General features: G+C 41.0%; 1 protein-coding gene across 2 annotated transcripts in view; it reads right to left on the bottom strand.

The window, feature by feature from the left end:
* The window catches only part of ANO1 (anoctamin 1), a 125,053-nt gene that overhangs the window by 29,173 nt on the left and 81,128 nt on the right, over positions 1-14,752 (bottom strand). For both annotated transcript variants that reach the window (XM_024218085.3, XM_024218087.3), the window contains exons 10-12: positions 9,676-9,740; positions 8,052-8,186; positions 3,547-3,707 (exon numbers count right to left, since the gene is read on the bottom strand). In XM_024218085.3, the coding sequence (XP_024073853.2) occupies positions 3,547-3,707; positions 8,052-8,186; positions 9,676-9,740 (361 nt within the window). The remainder of the gene's footprint in view (positions 1-3,546; positions 3,708-8,051; positions 8,187-9,675; positions 9,741-14,752) is intronic.

The following is a 14,752-nucleotide window of genomic DNA, read 5'->3' as shown; positions in this document are numbered from 1 at the left end:
GGGTTCCCCTGCCAAACTTGTCTGCAGGGCCTGATCCCGTAGGTGTGGTCAGAGGCTGCCCAACTCCATACAAAACAGCTGGGGGGGGGGGTGGGGGACAGCTCCCTTGTAACATTTAGCCCAGTGGTGAGGGTACTCACCTGGGATGTGGGAGACCCCATGTTCAAGTCCACCCCCCTCTGCCTGATGAGGAGAAGGGATCTGCCACCTCACCGCTGAGTGCTCTAACCCCTAGGATACACAGTGATTCTCCCTTTTCCTCCAGCCCAATTAATATTAATCAATGATGTATTTAAAGTGGAACAACTTCAACAGGAGAGTGAAGGAGTCCCACATCAGAGTATCCCATAGCCCAGTGGTTAGGGCTCTTAGAGAGGTGGCAGAACCCTGGTCAAAACCCTTCTCCCCCTCAGGCAGAGGGAGGACTTGAGCCCTTGGTTTCCCACTTCCTAGGTAAGTACCCTCACCACTGGGCTAAAGCTTATAAGAAACCTTCCCTTCCCCCAGTTGTTTTGTGTGGAGTTATGTGGCAGCCTCTGAGCACACCTACTGGATCAGGCCCAGCACACAAGTTAGGTGAATGAATGCCTATCTTCCCCTGGGTGTGGATTGCTCTGGGGCTTAGGGTAAGAGATAGACATCTGGGTACCTAAAGTAGGGTTGCCAATTTTGGTTGGATGTATTCCTGGAGGTTTCATCACATGACGTAATCTTTACTTAAAGATTAATCTTTAATTCCTGGAGACTCCAGGACAATCCTGGAGGGCTGGCAACCCTAGCCTAGAGGGAGGCAGCAGGGTACATGGCCAGAGGCAGAAACATAGGTGTAGAGTGCACTTTTAGGGCATGTCTACATGTATAGCGCTGCAGTGGTGCACTTGAACCAATACAGCTATGCCGCTGCAGTGCATGTGGTGAAGACGCTTTATGCCGACGGGCATAAAAAGCGCTCTCCTGACAGCATAAAAAACTGACCCTGGTGAGCGGCGGTAGCTATGTTGGTGGGAGAATTTCTCCCGCCGACATAGCGCTGTGCACATGAAAACTTATGTTAGTGTAACTTCTGTCACTCAGGGGGGTGGAATAGTTATACCCCTGAGCGACATAAGTTTTGCTCACATAGGCAGTAGTGTTGACATAGCCTTACTCTAAAAAACATAGGCAGCTGAGAGGGAGTTTTGTGGATCATGGTGGCCTCTAAAAGTAGTACATAGGTGCCTAATTCTGGGAGTTAGGTGCCTATGTACCTTTATGTATCCAGGCCTGAGGCCTTGCTTTGAGGTACTTAACCATATAAGTAGTATTATTAAAGTTAATGGAAAAATTCAAGTGTTTAAGTTAGGCATATGCTTAAATACTTTTTGAAAATCGGGGCCTTGATCGCCTTATATCTCAGTTCTTCATTGTAAAATAGGGGCAATACTTCCCTGCTCCAAAGAATAACTTCATAAATGTCTGTGAGGCTTTCAGATGCTCTGGTGATGGAGGATATACAAGTATCCAAATACACAAGCAGTTGTGGGGGAGGTGTTTTGCCGACACCCCCCCTCCCCCAAGTTGTTTGTTTACTCTGACTTTGCATAATAATAGAGATTGCCCCTTCAATCACCAAAAATAGGTGGAGGGGACTAATATACTCTGCTAAGGAATGGAACCCAGGCAATCTTCCATGTCATGATACATTTGAGTAGGCTACAGACCAATTGGAGTACCTGTCAATTCACAGAGAGAGCTCGAGAGAGAGCGCAAGTAGATATTTGATTACCGACATGACAGAATCAGACTATTTAAAGTCTCTGATATGGGTTGGCATGCTGCTCTGGGTTATATCACATTTCTCAATATATGTAACATGACAAGATGCTGTTCAAGATAACAGATCACTCATCTCCACAGATTCTGCACTTCTCCTCTTCAGATTTTCTGTTGATTATCTTATTATGCCTGTTTGCTAAGTGCATTTTAAACCAACTCTTAACAGGACCATATAGTAGGTACCCACTCCGCTTCCAACCTTACCTTACATTGAATAGAATATTCAGTCATAGCTGATGGTAGTGCAGCTTCTATAAATTGATGACTGTGGCCAGGAAAACAAAGTTCTTACTTTATTTTGAAGGATACACTAACCTCATCTTAAAATTACTGCTAATAAACAAAATGGTTCCCTATATATCTCAGTAAATGGCAACTAGGGTTGTATTTCCAGAACTAAATGAGATACAGTATCAAAAATGGAGATCACTACTTATACATGAAAGCCTGCATAGGCAAAAATCTCCTTGTGCTGCTTTTAGTGACGTACTAGTGACATTGTGGCTCTTCAATGTGGTGGATGTTGGGAATGAATCCACCTCCAATGCAGCCTGTGGGCTGGAATGGCAGCCAGTCTTCGCCTGTGCTCCCTACGTGCAAGGTTCCTATGTATTAGTTCTATACACAAGTGGCTCCAGACTATTTATCTCCAACTCTCCTAATGGAAACCCCCAGACTTGCAGAGGATGTGATTAGTCACTTAACTGGTATTCCCCCTCATGCAGGGCCAATGTGACAGTTCCATAGCCAAGAGGGCCTTACATGAAACCTCCACCAGCAAGCGAATGTCACCCACAAAGATTAGTAATGCTAGAAATTGGAGTTCTCTCTGTTCAGCCAACCAGCTAAAAGGAAACTATTACTTTGTGCTTCCCACCAGTGGCAATGATCTTGACTAACTGAGTTCTCCATCCTAAAGGAATAAGTCCTTGGGTTACCTCAGCACTGAATCTCTCTTCAACAGAAATCTCCTGTGTAGGGGTTTTCTGATACCATCTGGGCTACTGTCCACACTGGGGAATCTAGCTGAGACAATAGTAATAATGTTTAGCACTTACACAGTGCTTCTAACCACTTTACAAACTTTATCTTATTCATTCTCACAACACTTCCCTGGGACAGCTAATATTAACAACTCAATTTTACAAGTGGAAACTGAAGCAGAGAAACTTGCTCAAGAATTTCAGGAGGAATCAGCATTCGAAAAATAATTAGATCGCAGCAGCTTCAGGTTCATGGTCCTCTGTGCAGACCACTAGTCCAGGCCTGTTCCCTGATAAACTTAATTGCAAGCACAGCAAGACTCAGTCATGTTTTGTTCTGAGACATGAACAGCCATTACGCTCCTCTTCCCCTCTCTGCCCCACATATTCTATACATCTCTTCAGCAATGTTCTAATTTGGAAACTGGCTCTGTAAATAGAATTTGTTGGCAAGCTGTGCAATCCCCTTAATGAAATCTAGACATGCCATGCAGCAGTTTTATGACATATGCTTAACAATTTCATTTTACATTCATCTGAGCAACCTCCTGAATTTTAACCTTCAGTCCAGAATATAAATTTAGGGATGACAGTTTCATTGGAAAGAGGGGGGAGGGGGCTGGGTGGGGAGGAACATGACATAATTAACTGTCCAAGCATAAAAATATTGGTTTAGCTTTTTTTTGTTTTTTCCCCTCCAGTATTTAAAAGAATTAAAAACCCCACGTCAAAGCCATAAATTTCTTACCCCACAGAGCCATAAAGACAGAGAAGAAGACAGTTGCTGGATTGTCAAACAGGTGACTCGCTCGAGCAGTGGCACAGGAAGAGCTCATTTTCCAGTAACTGCATGTATTGTCACATAGAGGACACATGGTGATATTGTTTCTCTCATCACACATCTCCATACTGTGAGGAAAGCAACAAGTAAATGCAAAGAGTAAGGTTAATACATTTAATCTGCCATGCACAGGTTCTCTCTTCTGATAAGACATTTGTCCTCTGCATATGCTCCCGGTCACTGAATGCACATTCAACCTGCAGGGCTGCCAAATGCTCCCTTCGTATTTCTTCTCACTTCTCAACCTCTTCTTAGTATTGTTACTTATTTTGTATTATGGTCAGTCCTAGAAGCCCCAAATGACATCAGGGTCCCACTATAGGTCTGATCCAATTCCCATTCAGGTCAACAGGAGTCTCTCCATTGACATCAAGAGGAAATGAATCAGGCCCTATGCTATTCACTGTATAAACACAAAGTGAGAGAAAGAGTCTGTTCTGAAGTGCTTACAATGTAAATAAAGGCAGACAAAAGATAGGAGAAAAATAAGTATTAACCCCATTTGATACATGGGGAACTGAGGCAGAGAGAGAGAGAGAGAGAGAGAGAGTCTGTGGCAGACCTGGAAACTGAACTCCGATCTCCAGTGCTTTAATCACAAAACTGTTCTTCCTCTCTACTGTCCTCAAGACGATACCCTCACTTAGCTCTGTCTCTGGAACTACACTATCAGGAATATGTGACCTCAGATCAAGGCAACAATGTTAGAAGAGGCACATTAAATGAAATGGATCCAATGTTTTTGGCTTTGACCTGCACTCCATTTACTGGGGAAAAGAGACTGTCTGGCAGTCTGGTCTAAAGTTTGCTGTGTGGTATGAGAAAAAGTATCTCGGAATTGTCATTAGACCACTACTACATTCATGGATCTTAGCATCACATTTTTTAAGGTGCCTCAATTGAAATGCTAATTTTGCATCTACAATCAATTGCAGGTACAATCAGTCGCATGAGAAAGTGATAGAGTTTAGGGGCTAGATTCTCTAGTCCTTCTGAGCTAAGCTAGGGATAGGGACTGGTGGGGTGATAGGCAAAATTGATTTCAACCTGCGCCAGTGCCCAGCATAAAGTACAGCAGGAAGCAGAGTGCTCTACTTTAAGCATGACTGCCTATGGTTCCCAGCAATTACTCTAGCAGCTGGGGCATGAAGATGAGCCCACTACATCCTCTACACAGAAAAATCCCCTATGCTAGAGGCTGGTAAGGGGATATCAGAGTAGCTTCTATGCTGGCTGCTAAACTTGTCAACAGTTGGAGTGATGCAAACCAACCCTATCAGACCAGAAAATTTCCCCTGGACATCCAACTACATGATTTGTGGACACAGATATCGTTCCTGGTTGATATCTAAATTTCTATCATTTTCACATGAAACAGTTTATGGAAGCAAAACTGGAAATGCAAAATTAGAGGCCTTTTTTTTGAAAATGTACAATAAATAACTAAATAGTATAATTAAAAAACACCAGGCACCTGGATTTTACTAATTTGACCAGATTACCTAGTTTAGACATATGTATTCTTGAGCTGTCTTTGTTGTTCACAGTAGATGCTATCCACTACTTTATAACAGACATATCGTCTGTGTTCTGGTTACACAATTTTTTTAATGTTCTTTTAAGATTAATTTATATAATGATCTGATCTACAATTATGAAAAGGACAGAAAAGTTGCTGTCAACAAGTGAGCTAAAATAAATTATTTTTAGCACATACCTCATCAACAGGCCACACATGATTATTTTGTCACATCTCTGGGGATTTAAGTGTATATAAACTCAAAACTAAGCAAGTGCTGATTCATCATAAGCTTAACAGTGGCCTTCTATTTTGTCTACATGCTATCTGTTTTTGCCCACAGCTGTTTTCCAGATTCTACTTTCTGAGAACATATATTTTGTTCTGTACATATTTTATCTTTCTACTGTGGAGAACAAACTCTTAGATGAATACTGTGAATACTTATACAGTGTCATGCACACCTATGGCACTGTATTAATAAATAATAATAACAATTCATTATTAGATTATTAAGGTGGTAGAATACTGATAACATAGCATTTTTGCCAAGTACTGGATATTGTAGGCTCAGTCCTGAGACCTGCTTCAAACCCTTTGGAGAGCTCCAGCATTAAAAGGGAACAGAAAGAGGCCAAATGTTCCCTGCTAGAGAGTCCCCTGGTGTGGAAGAGTACCCATCACGTGTAAAGTGCTCAAATGGATGAAGTATGCAGGAGGTGTGGCCAAAGCTGACTGTGCTCTGGCAATTGCAGACTGGCAGATAGACACTTGGGACCCATCACCAGACAGCATATATTAATGCAGTCCATCAGACAGAGGCTGGTGTAGAGCTGGTTCCAGGAATGGCGAGTTGTAACTAGCTTCCTGGTGTGCCAAACTCTAGGCCTTAATGACACTACACTTTCACAGATATGTAGCATTTTATTTTGGGTTTTTAGTTGCTTCAACCAAGTACCAGAAGGAAAAACTGTTGTTCAGAACAAAATCATGCAATTATCTTAATTTATTTTACATATCGTTCAGCACTGATATTTCCACTATACCTGACAAACTAAAACAAATGCCCAGAAATCTAATCTTTTCTCATCTCCAATGGCCAGAAATAGTTCACATCAATCAGATGATGCAGCAGTTCTAAATTATAATTGTTCCAGAACCAGGCTGCCTAGATTCTTAAACTGCTGGCACGGACATTCTATTTTATGATTAATTGTATCTTTACTCCAACAGCTAAGAAAATTTAGTGATGTTAAAACTTTGCCAAATTATCTGATAGGGGCACATGTATTCACTAAAGCCTTGATTCTGCAAACACACATGATTAACTTTATATACCTGAGTAGTCACATTGTGTGTTTATGACTGCAGCCTAACTGTGGAATTCAACCTGATGCAGAGAGGCAAGGCTTGTACTGGAATTGTGCAAAGGAGAAAGACTGGCTGCACAGGGTGAATTCATGTACCTCGTACACCTTTTCATAGATTTCATGGCCAGATGGGACTATTAGATCATCTAGTCTGCCCTGTATATCACAGGCTAGTAAATTTCACCCTATTACTCCTATACTGAGCCCAATTACTTGGGTTTAAATTGTTGTGTGCCACAAGCAGAAAACAGGAGAGACTGAGGTGCCACCAACACCTTGAGGCCCCGGAAATGGAAGGGAATTGATTAGGTGAGATTAGCCCAGATGATCCTAGCAGGTGATTTGTGCTCCATGCTGCAAAGGAAGGTGAAAACCTGCTAGGTCCCTGCCAATATGATTTGGAGGGAAATTCCTTTTCAACCCCAAATGTGGTGATCAGTTGGATCTTGTGCATGTGAACAAGATACACCAGTCAAGCTTCTAAGAAAAAGGATTTTCTGTGCCTCTTCAGAGCCTTAGGTTCACCCTGTCCGGTGTCCTATCTCCAGCTGTGGCCACTGCCTGATTCTTCAGAAGAAGGTGACTGCCCCCTGCTCCCACCCTAAATACATCTGGCCAATTGTGCTTTGGGGGAAAATATCCTTCCTGACTCCTGCAGGTGACTGACTGAATCCCTGAAGCATGAGATTTGTTCATAATCATTATCTTGAAGCAGAGCTGCAAGTGTTTTGAGCATGGAGAGAGCTTCCTGTTCTCTCCAAGGCCCATGAAGGGAACAAACGAACATCAGGATTCACAGACTCTAAGGCCAGAAGAGACCACTATGACCATCCTACGTCCCATGTGACTTCCTGCAGACACAGGCAGAATTTTTCCTAGAAGCTGAATTTAAATATCTTTCTAAAAGATATGCTTTATCTCATTTTAAAGATTCCAAACAATGATGGTGAGTCCACCACCACCCAGGTAAGATGTTCAAAGTTTAATCATCCTCCCTGCTAGGAAATTACGTCTTATTTCAAAGTTGACTTCCAGCCATTGGATCTTGTTATTCCTTTGTCACCAAGAATAAAAAACCCCTCCATCAGATATCTTTTCCACGTCTAAATACCTGTCACAGTGATCAAGTTACCTCTCAAACTTCTCTTTGATAAACTGAACAGATCAAGCTCCTTAAGTCTCACATTGTCATTTTTGAACTCTATACAGTATGAATTCTCTCTATGCCATGAATGATGCGAATGAACTTTATGAAGGCAGTCTGATGGAAGGCAGGGGAGGGGCTCCACCATCTGTGTTTATGAAGCTCTAATGATTCTATCACACTACATAAGGGCCGTGGCCAGTATTCCAACTGATGGCCTGGTCCCAGGTAGGATTGAAGATTTCACTGCTCTAACCGTATTCAGCACCAACATAAAGCTTGAATAAATGATTGGTGTCATAAATATAATAGCCTGGATTCTGAATGCCGTTTGGATGTGTAAAGAAATAAAAGTGAGTATTTGCATATTTTTTTTTACCTTGGTATATTCTCATCCACGGTCGCACAGCCATACAGAAACACAATAACCCCTACAATGGAAGCAGGAATGAGCATTTGAGTATAAACTCCCAGCCAGGCAAAATACAGTCCAATCTTCTCTCCAAAGTATTTTCTGAAATACATTGAGGAAAAAAAACAATGAAATGTTTACTAGATCTTAAAATATATCATGGCTAAAATTATGAATCACAGCAGTATTAAGCTTGAAGGGGAAAGTAAACTCTTGACTAGCTGGAATGCATTTCCCCTAGGAGGATTCCTTTTTGCACGCCCCTTGGAATGAATCCAGTGATGGAGGAACCAAAAAAGTCAGTTATCCCTACTAGCCAAACTCTTTTGCTCCTCTGTGGGTCTAAACTGATATATTTAGATTAACCATGATCAAATTTCCCTAAACAAAAATTTTGCCCTTTTCTTTATTGAAATTACTCCATGGTCCCTGAATCTCAATAATGACAAACAAAACTCATCCTCAATAAAAAGAAGGAAAAAAAATCAAAATCTTGTATTCTTTTGTGCGCCTTAAATTCCCATTGTGGTAAGCAAGACTTTTGAACCCAAGAGAGTGTGAAGTGGGAATTTAGAAAAAGAAAGCCTTGTCCCTGTTCCCATTAGAACTTTAATTTAAACTTAACTGCAAACTCAAATGCATCTTCTGGTTTAAGTCACTTGAAGGGACCGCTGTAACTATACTAAATGTCTGTTTCTCATCTGGACCCATCACTTTCTGGTTTTCATGCTTTGTCGGTCTGTCTAATGGTCTATAGAGCCTGCACCCCCAGCCAGAGCCCTCACCCCCCACACCCTAACCCTCTGCCCTAGCCCTGAGCCCCTCCCACCCCCCCGCCCACCCCAACCCTCTGCCCTAGCCCTGAGCCCCTCCCACACCCCAAACCCCTCATCCCCAGCCTGAGCCCTCATCCCCTCGCACCCTAGCCCTCTGCCCCATCCCTGAGCTTCCTTCTGCATCGTGAACCCCTCATCCCCAGCCCCATTCCACAACCCTCACCCCTGCACCCCAACCCTCTGCCTGAGCCCCTCTCACACCCCAAACCTCTCATCACCAGCCCCACACCAGAGCTCTCACATTTTTGTATTATTTAAAAATATATATATCGCCTTACAAGGCAGGGGTGGGGGGGGGGGCGGGACTTGGACCTGTTCTGGGCACCACCAAAAATTATACAAAACCTGCCATCCCTGCTACGGAGGGAAGGTAGCTTTATGTTCTACCCAGGGAATCAGCACGTATACTGGGTGCCCCGGCCCTGACCCATCCCTAGCAAGTTCTGCCCCCCTCTCTCACTCTGAGCTGCATCAAGGACTCCAAGCCTATAGAAGGTTTGTGTCTTTCTTCATCATCCCCCAGAGAGGACTTTCCACTGCCAGGAATCCCCAGCCAGGGAAACCAGTAGAATCCAGGGAGAGAATCAGGCCCTGTATCTGTATCTGTTAACTTTATGAGGGCAGTCTGGTGGAAGGTAGGGGAAGGGCTCCAGGATCTGTGTTTATGAAGATCTAATGATTCTATCACACTGCATAAAACTTTATGAAACGTCTAAAATTCTGCCTGGAAACAGGACATTTAGAATTCTCCTTACCTCACCAGGTCAATTGGCTGGTATTTATAAAAGACTCCATAGCTTGCCCATTCCTCACACAGGAGCTATAAAATAAATCACAAATGAAAGCTAAAATAAGGCATCATGTAAATGAGCCATTTCTCCTTTTGTTCCAAGTTACTGCACAGTTCATGTCATGCTCTGGTGTCGCTCTTCTTGTGGTTGCACATACCTCAATCGACCAATATATGCGTCTGCATTAAGTATTAAAAACAAGCTTGATGGTTTGGCACACTGCATGCTACAATGATGAATTCTACTGCATTAAAAGCTCTCCAACAACAGCACTAATGGATAGATGTAAGGGGGAGGGTAACCTTGATTTTATGATTTGTTGCAAATCATACATCAGTCAAGTCTTTAGCAGAATGGATGTGGGTGTGAAGGATGGTTGTTCTTGGAGTTATTAGAGAGAGAGCGCGTGCGCAAACTAGAATAAACTAGTTTGCTGTTGCTGCACTAATATTTTGCATCTGTAGAGAGGAAGTGTACTGAAGTGTCCAAGAAACTGCATTTAAGATCTTAAGAAGAACACAAAGATCTTCACTAATTATTTTCAGTCAGGATTTGGGCCAAAGAAAATAAAGGTCACCATTAATGGCTCACAAAATGAAATTAAATACTCACAAAACTAGGTTCATCTGAAAGCACTCAATTTATTACATAATTTACATTGTAAACAAGACTACACTTCTGAGATTTAATTCTTCCTGACCCATTCCAATTCTGGAGAGAGAACAAGGAGGTATTAAACTGGCTACTTGACAACCTTCTTGCCGTTCAGCACATTTTAAGGTCTATATCTTGCCACAGAATTAGTTTTGGTACAAAAATCTCATTGATTTCTGTGAAAGTTCTTCATGTAGAACCAGGAAAAATAAAGCCCTAGGTTCCCATGATCTACCTGTGAATTCCAGTACAATGATAGTCTCTATTTTTAGTTTTTTTTCTTTAGTTTGAATTATTAATATAAACAATATAACAATGATTAATCCATGCAAGCAATACCAATGAACAGGTCTGTTTGTTCTAATTGTCACCACGGTTTTCATTCAATCATTTGGCAACGGTAAAACCTCTCAAATTTAAATGCATGAGTTGATTGCTATCAATATGTTTCCTTAATTGTAACTTTTGGTAAGAAAAAAACCAAAACACATCAAATGTAGCACAGAGAATCAGAATCAGATTAATTTAATCAGCAAGTTCATTCTGAAATAATAAGCAGGATTCTTTTAAAAGTTGCTGCTAATTGCATCTTTTTTTGCTTTGTTTTTAGTTTAATTTTAACCAACTTAGCATTCCACCTATTATCACAGGTTACTTGCACCTTGGTTCTAGACATGAGGAAGCAAGCAAGTGAGCTGCATGCTCACTTATTTCTCACTACCAGAGCATGTGGTAGGTGACTGGGCATGGATATGGGCATAGCCTGCGCCCCATCACCCGTACTTCTGGCTGGAATGGGGGTATAGGCCAGCAGCAAATTACTAATCTATCCTGCAGCACAGGGATAGCTGGGCAGGATTTGATTTGGAGGTGTGCCTCTGTGTGTCGATGCCAACCATGGCTATCCACCTGGGTGGTGCAGCTTACGCATCACTTGCCTAAAGCTGGGCTTAAAGTCAAACCCTCTCTCTGAATTAACAATTAAAAAACAGTAAGTGGAATATAAATAGGCCGTGTGGGGCTGAGAATAGGGATGTGAACACTGGTCTATTTACAAAACCAAAGCATGTTTAAACTGATTCATAGATGCAAAATAATTAAATCATAAAAACTAACATTGCCTAATTGTTAAATAATTAATTCAATAAAAGCCTTTTAACTTGTATGTCTTAGACACAAGGAGTTCTAAATTAAATTTCCCTTAGGTGCAGATAAACCAATTTCAGATATTTTGTTCATATAAGAATAGGTAACAACAGGCTGACATTTCCTAAAGTCATTTGCTTATTTGAACCATGATGTGGTGAAACCTGACATCTCAGCAGCTTACAATTCTACCTTGAAATAAAATAAATAAATAAAACCAAAAGCCTCATTGGCAGTCTAACTGCAGCCCAAATTAGTCTCAGAAGTATTCTCCCACGTTCCTACTATTAGCAAAGGAGATCATATGGATAGCTTAGTGGTTTGAGCATTGGCCTACTAAACCCAGGGTTGTGAGTTCAATCGTTGAGGGGGCCATTTAGGGAACTGGGGCAAAAAAATAGTTGGGGATTGGTCCTGCTTTAGCAGGGGGTTGGACTAGATGACCTCCTGAGGTTCCTTCCAACCCTGATATTCTATGATTCATACAGAGAACATTATTCTTAGAGCAGTTTTACAGTTCCCTTGCAGAGTTATTACTACAGCCTTCAAAGCTTGCCTGCTGTAATTCACCTCTTCTCTAAATGTGTTCAAATCATTCAGAATAATTACATTTTTATTTATATAACAGATGTTTAGTCAGTAAATACTAAGTGGTTTCCTTATTTTCCTCTCTGCAACCCAAATCAATCAACATTTATTTTTTTGAGCACAACAGTAAGAACAGTCATTTTAGGAACTGAAGGTTGAATGTCATCCTTTTATTATACACAAACATTCATGCTGATTTGCTGTTTAGATTTTTATTTTAATCTACTTTACACCAGTCATTCAGATTCTTTTGCTACATCACCAAAAGTTTTGTTAGTTTGAGATCTATAGCCTGAATTTTAAAAAAGTGACTAGTGATTTTGGGCACCTTGATTTTCAGGTGCCCGAATTGCAACATTATAAAAAGGACCTGATTTGATTGGGCAGGTGCTCAGCACTTTATAAAAATCAGGTCCCTTTCAGGTGTCCTAAATTGGGCACCCAAAAAGTGAGGCACCTAAAATCACTAGTCACTTTTGCAAAGGTAGGCGATATGTCTATATAATGTATGTTTAGTATGGTCTTCCCAAAATTTATCAGAAAGATACTAAATTAAAGAGATTTTGCATCAATGCATATTTTTCAATTTTGGAGGACACTTCAAATCTAAAGGTTTATATTTGTAGTTCAAATATAAACCTATCACACCATTTCTGCTGTTTAGCTGCCTGCTATTCAGAGTGCAGCTTCAAATCAGTGATTACGAAGCATCAGTGCAATGGTGCTAAATATTTAGTTCAGGGCTCTCTCTCAATTCTTCATTAGTTTTGTGATAAAGATGTAAGGCCTGAGCAACTACTAAATAAGATTTGAGAAAGTTTCAAGAGTAATTAAGAACCATGACAGTTTGCCAAAGAACTATTTGAAGGAACTGAAAGTCAGCAGAGAGTAAATATTTCAGAATTTGTGGAACGATGAACTCATGAGTCTTGGAAAGGCACTGGTCAAGAAGATAATCCAAAGGCTTTGAAGAAATTTAGTCTTTTGCTCCTGCTTTTGTTTGAATAGCTTGTTTTTCAATAAGGAAATTACACATACATGATATTTTAAACTGAAGTATAAAAGAGAAGGCAGCAGAGTGCTAGTCACAGAACTAGAAGTCAGAAATTCGACTATGAATCCTGGCTCTGCCAATGACCATTCTATGTGGTCCTTGGCATACCCAAATTTCCAAAAGGTACCCTCTGATTTTGGGTGCCTCCATTTTGGTTACCCAACCTGAGATGCCTTTTGTCTGATTTTCAGACATGCTGACCACCTGCAATTCCCACTGACTTCATTTGGAGTTGTGGGTATGCACCAATTCTGAAAGTCAGCCCCAAGCTGTCTCAAGTTTAGAAACCCAATAACGGAGGCCCCAAACTTAGTGTCCTCTTTTGAAAACTTTGGCCTTAAGCTTTTTGTTTCCATTTTTCTGTCTGCAAAATGGAAACCCCTCTTCACGGAAGCGTTATGAGAATTAATTTCATTATACTTGCAGAACACTATATATGTACCAAATATTATCTTGTGCAATTGTCCTCTCACAATTTATTATACCTATCTTATAACCTTCCTCCTCATTCCCGCTCTTTTGTATTTTCTATAAAAATATTATATATTTAAAAACAGAAAACAAAATCTGATGAAATTATATCTATCTATCTATCACTTAACACGGTGTCTTGAAACACAGTCAGTCTCAGCCAGTCTGAAGCACCCTGCATCAGGAGAGTAACACTTAAACAACATCCTTTAAGTCATGAACTTGGCTAAACAGGAATTAAAGTGAGATCCGATACTGCCTGTATGGCCCGTTTGGGAGATGAACTGTAGCACTCTTAGCACAGGCTGGGACTTAAGATAAAAATTAGCCCTTAACTTAGTTACATGACAGCAAAACCTTGTTTGAAACCAGGCAATCTTTTTTTTGTCCAATAAATTCTAAGTATCAAAATGGTTACTTTTGAGATTATTTTCCTCAGGGTCAGATTCTGATCCCCTTACTCCAGACTAGCATGGCTATGTGTGCAGTTAAGTGCTGTTCAGTGCAAGTAAGGGGATCAGAATCTGGCTAAAAGTGTTCATATATGTGTTGGCCTGAAATGAAGTTTTGCAACTGTGACAGTCTGTCCCCTCTTTTCAAGACTATGATACAAAGCATAATTTGTACAAAATGTAAGGTACCATTTGAAAACTCATGATTTGCTGATCATTTTTGTCCTGGTAAAATATGTGTGGCAACATTGTATGTAAAGTTATAAGATTCTACTATATGATATTACTAAGATATATTCTAAATCTAGGGAAACAGCCACAAACCAGTTCCTCAGAGACAAAAGGCAAACTGACACCTCAGCCAGGGGTCAATGAAATCGAATGGACTATCACCTGGTTAAGTGGCCATTCTTCAGCAGGATAAAGGATGTGAGTGAGAAATCTACATTTTGGCAAAGAAACAGCTGGAGATTCCCATTCCCAAAGACTTTGTCTCTTGAACCCCAGCTGGTTCAAAGAAGAGGAAAAAGACTAAAGAATGGGGAACCGATGCCCCAATTTCTCTCCCCCTTCATCTCTACTTACGGCATCAACAACACTTGAAGGACAAAGGAAGCATCATTGGACTGGGGAGGGATCCTGGCTGAAAGAACCAGCCAGTAAGACTGATAGAACA

Source organism: Terrapene carolina, unplaced genomic scaffold (genome assembly GCF_002925995.2).
Source record: "Terrapene carolina triunguis isolate 2854851 unplaced genomic scaffold, T_m_triunguis-2.0 Scaffold96, whole genome shotgun sequence".
In the NCBI taxonomy this organism is placed as follows: Eukaryota; Metazoa; Chordata; order Testudines; family Emydidae; genus Terrapene; species Terrapene triunguis.
The sequence above is the reverse complement of the archived record's forward strand: the minus strand, read 5'-3'. Positions and strand labels throughout refer to the sequence as shown.